Raw genomic sequence first — 8,273 nt, 5'->3', positions numbered from 1 at the left:
TTTCACGTTGAATAATTTAATATTAGATAGATTCAGATGAACACGGCCCTGACCCTCCAACCCACAGACAACCTGCTCATGTTATTGAACAAACACATGGGTGGACTGTGATCTCGGCTGGATAAACAGCTGGGTTCAATACTCAACCAAGGAAGGATTTATTGGGCAACAGGCCCCTGTTGCAATTTGCAAACAAGGGGGAACATGAGAAAGGGAAACCTATGGGGATTTTCAGGGAAAGGCAGCACCTTAGTATCAGGGGCTAGAAGCTGCTATTGCTGTGTTCAGAGTAAAGCTGGAAGAACCCCATTAGCTTTGCGGCATGCTGCTAATTTGCATACAATTTCTTTTGCCTATTGTTTTATTGGCATGTCATACCACTGTGTTTAATTGCATGCCTCAGTATTTGCAGGTCGGATTATTTGCAAGCTAGTTTGCTAGCATCTGGGCAGCCTTACAGCTTATCCGCTGTCTTAGCTGAGTCAGCTGGGAAACACACATTCTTGAGAGTGCTTCAGGGAAGTAATGTTGCAAGAGTCTCCCTATACTGTATTTAGTCTCTATGCTTTGGATCTAGTCCTGTAAGGTAGGGAACGCCCTCCACCTGGTGGGATTCCAACATGGGGCCTGTGAGCCAAACACAGCATCTCCTGCTACTTGGGCTAACCTTAGCAATGAGTAATGAGCAAGCAATTGTAGTAGTCTGGGGACTCAGCCACTAGACAGTGACATGATCACACCCACTATGCTAGTGTATTGCATCCTTATTTGTGAGATTGCAGTGGACTAAGAAGGGAATTGACAGCCAGGAGTTGCCCTGATTCTGTCTTCATGTGGCTAGCTGCTAAATACCAATTGATAGGAACTTCGGAGTCTGCTTACTCCCCTGTCTTCCTCCCAGGGCAGTGACCGTGTTTGTAAAGGGCACTGAACATGCAAAGTGTCTTCTGTGCTATGTGGATGAAAAGGAAATACTCTAAATTGAGAGCCAGGATTAGAACGCAGGAGTCCTGACTTTCATATCCCTTTTCTAACCACTAGCCCCCATTTTCCTCCCTGTGCTGGGACTAAAACCCGGGAGTTCTGAATCCCAGTATACACCCTGTTCTAACCACTAGCCTCAACTCCCCTGACAGAGCTGGAACAGAGCCCAGGAATCCTGAAGCCCAGCCCTTTTGCTCCAACCTACCCAACTCCCTACCCATTTAACATACAGAAGAGTTTGTTTTGTTGCTCTTTGCCAGGCAACTGCTGAGTTTTCTTTTCCTGGGGTTTCCTAAGAGGCCGGCATGCCCTGCACCTCACGTCCACAGAGATTACCAGGAAATTCCAACATGTTGCTACACTGGAAGGTACAAGGCACTTCCCCCGCTCTCCCACAGATACAGGGCTGCCCAGATGATTCAGGGGGCCTGGGGCAAAGCAATTTGGGGGGGCCCTTCCATAAAAAAAAGTTGCAATACTATAGAATACTATATTCTCGTGGGGGCCCCTGTGGGGCCCGGGGCAAATTGAGCCACTTGCTTCCCGCTCTGGGCAGCCCTGCACAGATACCCTCCCATTCCTGAATCCACGTCAGCTCTGGCATTGCCAGTTCCTGTCAACCCTGCACAATCCTTGATTTCTTCACTGTTTACCCAGGATTGCTGGGAAATAAAGGAATTTTTACTCTCAAATGTATTCAGAGATTTCTCCAAATCTGAGGTTCATCGCTTTGCTGAGGAGGATTCTGGGAACCTGTGAGCAAATGGCACCCCCAGCCTGTCCAAACACATTACACACGGCCAATTTCACTCTCTTCCTGGAACTAATAACCAGATACCAGGCTTCCCAGACCAACTTCCTTTCCCTAGGGTTGACTGTTTCTCAGATGTTTCTCTCGCTGTGTCCTGGGGTGCGCTCACAATGGGCTCTGTGGATGCTGTGAAACTCAGGCCTTCATAGCTCACACTGGGCACCCCCAAAAACAGAGGCATTCAGAATTAAAAGCTGCTTTTGCTATTTTGGTTCTCAGCATCTTGGCTAATATCACACAGCAAACCCACAACAGAAACAGAACCAGGTGTCCTTCCTCCCACCTTCTCCTCTGACCATTAAACCATACTCCCCTAGCGAGGAGTAGAACCCAGAGCCCCAACCACTCAATCCTCTTCTTTAACCCATAGATCGCAGTCCCCTCTTTAAGCTAGAGTAGAACCCAGAAGTTCTGAGCCCCAGTTCCCTTCTCTAACCATTAGATAACCCTCCCCTCCCTCAGCTGGGAACAGACCACAGGCCAGTTCTACCCACTCGATCCCATTCTCCCCTCGGCCCTGGAAATAGAACCCAGGAGTCCTTAGTTTTGTGTCTTAACCACAAGATCATCTTTCTTCTCCTTCCTGGTTTTTCCTTGATGTAGAAGGTAAACAAGATCTTATGGCACAGACAGGTTTCTCTTGGCAAGTATGATCTCTGCGATTGTCCCACCTTGCCGCTGTCCCAGCATCTCTGAGCCCTGACTCTGCTCCCTCCCCTTCACTGCATTGCCAGGGAACCAGCAGAACGTGCAGGTTGTTCGGGGGGGGTTCGTTTGGCTGAATGTCATTTTAAAAGGTTCATTTCCCCTCCAAGTGTCTGAAAGTCATTCCAGAATGGGGGGAGGGTGTTCCAGACCTCGCAACAGCCCTGGGGTTCATGGGACTATCCCACTTTGACACCCCTCCAAACCCCCTGCCCTGGTTGGAGTGAACATTTCCTGCATTCTGGGTCACCCAGAGGGGAGGGACAAAGGGGGCTGTTTGCCTTGGGCCCTCAGTTTGAGGGGGCCCCCAAACTCTGTGGCACTGCGCCCTGGTGCACGGGTTTGCAGCGCCGCTCAGGTTTGCTCTGACTGCCCCTCTGACGCTACCTACGGAGGGGCGGGCGAGTCAAGTGCATTGTGAGCCCAGGTGCTAGGCTGCAACGCCACTCACATTTGGCCCATCCGCCTCCATCCAAAGAGGGCGAGTGGGCCAAACATCTGAGTGGTGCGTCCTGCTTTAGCCACCTGAAATATTGAGCAGGGGGGAGTTCTCTGTGCAATACTTAGATAAAACACGTCCATGTTACAAAACCACAGGCACGAGTAGACAGTGGCATGGACCAGAGAGCTGAAATTGACCATCCCACCATAGAAGGCCCTATCTCCTAGATTCGGGATGGAGGCACATTGCCAAGGGACGCCCTGTACCTCTGGCTATAAATAGAGACCATCAATCCATTGGTCTAGTACCTTTCCCCAGCATGAAATTCACTAAGATCATTCTCTTAAAGTAGCCTCTTCTGCTCCCTGACTGAGCGGCAGGGACACTAACCCACCCCACCTTCCCTTTACTGAGATCAAGTTAGTGCTGGAGGTCTGGGAGCTTCTGCAATTATATATTAACCACTGCCCGGGAGTTAGCTCACAACAGAAGAGGCATCCGAACAAAAAGCAGATGTTTCTGGGGGAAGTGGAGTCTTCTGGTGCCATGGGAGGATCTGCTGTCTACCTGCTGGCTGTCTTTGCATTCAGCTTATCAGCCCTGTCTCACGGCCAGCCGCTGTAAGTAACCCTGGGATTCTGAAGCAATGATCAGGTGGAGATCATAGTGTATGTGTGGGAGTGGGGATTTTCCCTGAAGAGACCCTGGCCAAGATTCACAATAGGGAGTTGGGGGGCTGCGGTTTTTAGGTGCCCAACTTGACACGCTTTCGAGGCCTGATTTTCAGAGGGGCGGGTGCTCTAAAACCCAAGACCCCTTATAAAGGTGATGAAAACTCAAGGGCCCAAATGAGTAGTCACTGCTGAAAAGCCTTCAAAAGACGAGTCAGGCCCCCCAAATCACGGGATTGGTTGGACACTCACAAGATTTTTATAAAAACAACAAACTGGGGGATCTTTTTATTTATCTTTGGGTTTCTGAGCCTCTTAGGATCATGCTCAGGCAACATTTTCAAACTTTCATCCCCAATCAGCAGTGCTAGAAACTTCCATTTGATGTCAATGAAAGCCGAGATCCTCACCATTCACAGGACTCTGGGAAGCTGGAGCTTCAAGGCAAACACCAAATCTTGCGAGATTTGCAGTCAAATCATGAGAGTTGGCAACACTGGTCACATGCTCTCAGTTTTGACTCTGCATGTGCGATTAGGCTTGTGGGTGGCTCCCCTGTGAAGGGCTAGAGGCCTGGGACCAGCCAACCCTAATTACTAAGGTGGCTCACCTGAGCAGGGGTCAGCTGATTTCCCTATCAAGAGCTTAGAGCAGCAGGAAATGTGGAGAGAGGGGCATTTCAAGGGAGATGGAGCCTTTTACTCTATTTAATGTTAATCCTACTTCAGTGGGATCAGCTCCGTCAGCTACAATCTCAACTTCAACAGAGTTATCTCTGTTTGTTCTGGATCTAGAGTTCATAGGAACACATGAAACCATAGGTAAATAACACCAACAATTACAAGAGCGTCTGTCTTTTAGTAGTTTTATTAACGTTCCAACAAAGTTATAAATGTCACAGTTATACAATTCCCAGAGATAAGTACCAGGTACCAGTTATACCTACCGACATACTCACATCCTCCTAGATGGTGTCAGAGTCTGTTGGCTCATGGATTGATCAATAAGGGAGTGGTTTCTGCAAGAGTTTCCCACAAGAAGAGTAAATTTTCCTGCTCTGGGCACCTCCAGCCCGGCTGTTTCTTATTGGTGTGTGTCTCCTGGCAACACAAGGGACCCCGAATTCTATAGGCTGTGTAGGTTCTCATTAATGTTGGCGTACCACCTTTATCTTGCAGTTAAAGCACGTGTTAGAGACGATATCTGTTGTTACAGCATTTTATTATTTAAATTTAAGACCTTACACTTTTGCAATATTACCAGCTGGTAGCTCTTTCCTATAAGTTTTCAGGTTATTTCTCAGTCATGGACTTGGGCCATCATTTCTTGTCTCCAAGGCCTAAAATAGCCAAACTAAAGTCTTACAAGACTACAGGTTCCTGCGTTTCAGCTTCTCTTACTCATGTCTACTACACAGTTCCTCTAAATGCTGATCAATCTCATTCTTTTATAGTCCTACAAATCAACTCTGGTGAACATACAATGAATATATGTACTATAACATATTGATTAATCATAACATCGCACAATAAATGGATACTAAACTAACATCATTGGCTACAGAGACTAGCACAGAGACTGCAGGGTGTGAGTAGACTCCAGTGGAGCCAGCTGGGACTTGGGGAGTGGGATAACAGGCAGGAAAAGTCTGGGGGTGACCTGATAAAGAGGTGAGCATGGATGCACTTGAGGAAGGACTGGCAAACTTTATTTTGAAATATTTGTTAATTTAATAAACCTAACCCTGAGATGGGCTGTGAAAGGGCTTGTGAGTTATCGCAGAAGCCCCTCAAAAGGGGGAAACTGAGGCAGGGGGCTACCTGTTGAACTGCCTTGAGGCCATAATGGGAGTGTGTGGGAGGGGGCCGCCCCACAAAAGGGCTGTTGCAGTGGGTCAGTTCTAGGCACTGAATGTTTGCAAGGCAGAAAGAAGATGACCAGAGTTTGGTGTTTGGGGGATACAGCACCAGCAGCCTCTAATTTATCTCTGAAATTTACAAGAAATTCAAAGCCAAAGCTGAAGCCGAGGTAAACATCCCTAATACTCAGGTCCTGATCCTGCAAACACTCATATGCTTAACTTTCCAGCTCTACCTGTCTCTCCTCCAGGGTTACGTTGCTCTCCGGGGCAGGGACTGTCTCTTTGTTATACGGGTGTACAGCACTTACAGGTACCCCTCATTTTTGATCGGGGCCTTTAGATGCTCCTGTGATATACAGAATAAATAATCAGACTGTAAGATCTTTGGGACAAGGACTTTTTGTTTTTTGTTCGTACAGCGCCTAGCACAATGAAGGGAGGCAGCCACTGTAATATACCTAATAAATAATCTGAATTTGCAGATTGCTGCAATGTGACACTGGCTTCTCCTGTTGGAAAAAAAGGAAGAAGATAAATTGCAGCCCCTTTCTTGCCTGTGAACGTAACTAAACCAGCTCTGACAAACAGGCTAGACATAAAAATACAGACACAAAGAATGAGAAAGAAAAGCAAAACATATAGGCCAAAAGAGAAACTGTAAAAACACAGGAGATGCAAATTGTCTGATTTATTTGCATAATCAAGGCAGGAAACAAAGGTCTCTGGGTTCTGCTCCTGAGTGTGGAAGCTATGTCCATGTACATGGGATGTCTATTGATTGAAACAAGGAACTAGGGGTCTGGACTCTTGGGTTCTCTTTTCAGAACAGCGAGGGAATATTGTCCAGCATTTAGCGCAGAGAATGCAGGAGTCCTAGCTCCTAGCCCGATTCTCAGAACAGTGAGGGAATATTTTCCCAAATTTAGAGCACAAAGACCAGGAGTCAAGACGCCTGGGTTCTACCACTCTTAATTCTATCACTGCCCTGTTTTGGGTGAGTTGCATGAGCATTCCATGCCTCAGTTTACCCACCTGGCAGGGTCTGGGTTCAGGGTCTTGGCTGCCCCCCAGCCCCGCACAGAGGGGACCAGGGGTCCCCATGCAGGAGGGTCTGGGGTCAGGATCCCTGCCCCATGCCCCAGCTCTCCACTCCTGGCCCCATTCTGTGGCGGGGTCTCTGGGCAGAGGGCATTAAGCATACGGGTTTGTGGGGGACAATGTGGTTCTCAGCCTGTGGCCTAGGTAACCCTTTGTGCAGCCCACAATGATAAATAGGTTGAGAACCACTCACTTCCTATAGAAACCTGGTGACTCCTTGGAGGTCTCCCATCCAACATCTGACCACCAGGCCCCAGCTGCTTACATTCTGATAGCAGCAAAGATCACTGCTCAAGGTAGCCCAAGCCAAAGGCAACCCAGGTGTAGAGAGATGGAGTTTGGCTGAGTCTGCTCTACCATCTCATATCTTCCCTTACCAGATGCACGTTGATCACCCCAAGTGTCCTGCGTGTGGAGAGCGAAGAGATGGTGATTGTGGAAGCTCATGGCCACCATAGCCCGATCGAGGCGAGGATCACCGTGTACGACTTCCCACAGAAGAAAAGTGCCTTGGTTTCGACCACAGTCAGCCTGAACCCTGAAAACGGCATGATGAACTCTGCCAAAATTAAGGTGGGGCTGTGGGAGGCTATGCTTATCTGGGGGAGGCGGGGACGGACCCTGACCTCTGTCTTATAAGATGGTAAATCAGAAGAGAAATAAGATAATAAATCAGAAGAGAACTGGATGGTTTGAGGGACAGGTCATGGTATACCAAGCCTTTCCCCTTTAAAACCGAGGAGGGACATTTTCCAAAGCACCTAAGTGACTTAGGTGAGGGGAAGGACAGATTGGCTCATGGTGGAGACTGCTCAAGGTAGACCAAGCCAAAGGGAACCCAAGTGCAGAGAGATGGGTTATCTGTAAGGGCGCTGGTATAAGTCGGTGAGTACAGCAGTGACTTTCCAGTTCTACCAATGGCTTTAAAATCTCAGTAGCTGAGAGTTAGGGTTGTAATGAAAGATATTCTCCCTTGATATAACAATGCTCCAGGTTCCTGCTCAGCTACTGCCAAAAGATGCCCAGAAGAAGGAATATGTCTATATCGAAGCCAAGAGCAGCCTGTTCACCTTAGAGAAGGTGGTTCTGCTTTCATTCCACAGTGGCTACATCTTCATCCAGACGGATAAGACCATCTACACGCCTGGGTCTACAGGTCAGTTCCCAGCTGGGGCTTTTCTTCTACCTTTATATCAACATCTACACATATGGGTCAACATTTTCTGAAGTGGCTGTGAATTATGAGCACCTCCGATTATTGGGTTCTTACTCCCCCCCACTCCCTCCGCAAGGGCCTGATTTTCGGTGGGACTGAATTCAGTGGGGTCAGGTGGGTGAAGAATGTAGCACAAAAAGCCACTTATAATGCACAGCAAGAAGCCAGAGGAACTACGCTACATATTCTGGGGTGTCATCTGATCTGTGAACTAACTATATTCATATATAGCCAGACATCTCTCATTTAGAGAGGACTCTCGTAACAGCATATAACATGTAAACAAAGACAGAAATTTGTCCTTAGAATTGTAGTACCAAATCAAAGCATTTTAAGATTCTTTTTTCAGAATAAGGCACACATGTTTTTTAATAGTGTGGGTGATTAACCATTGGAAGTGGTAGATTCTCCATCTCCTGATGTCTTCAGATAGGGTTACCATATTTCAAGTTTCCAAATAGAGGACACAACTGGAGGGGGAGAGG

At 47.7% G+C, this 8,273-nt stretch overlaps 1 protein-coding gene across 1 annotated transcript in view; it reads left to right on the top strand.

Moving 5' to 3' along the window:
• Positions 1 to 3,488: 3,488 nt before the first annotated feature.
• Positions 3,489 to 8,273, top strand: part of LOC115643427 (A.superbus venom factor 1-like) — a 47,182-nt gene continuing 42,397 nt past the window's right edge. The window contains exons 1-3 of the mRNA XM_030547457.1: positions 3,489 to 3,562; positions 6,953 to 7,145; positions 7,566 to 7,728. Of these exons, the coding sequence (XP_030403317.1) occupies positions 3,489 to 3,562; positions 6,953 to 7,145; positions 7,566 to 7,728 (430 nt within the window). The remainder of the gene's footprint in view (positions 3,563 to 6,952; positions 7,146 to 7,565; positions 7,729 to 8,273) is intronic.

Source organism: Gopherus evgoodei, unplaced genomic scaffold, assembly GCF_007399415.2.
Source record: "Gopherus evgoodei ecotype Sinaloan lineage unplaced genomic scaffold, rGopEvg1_v1.p scaffold_59_arrow_ctg1, whole genome shotgun sequence".
NCBI lineage: Eukaryota > Metazoa > Chordata > Testudines > Testudinidae > Gopherus > Gopherus evgoodei.
The sequence above is the reverse complement of the archived record's forward strand: the minus strand, read 5'-3'. Positions and strand labels throughout refer to the sequence as shown.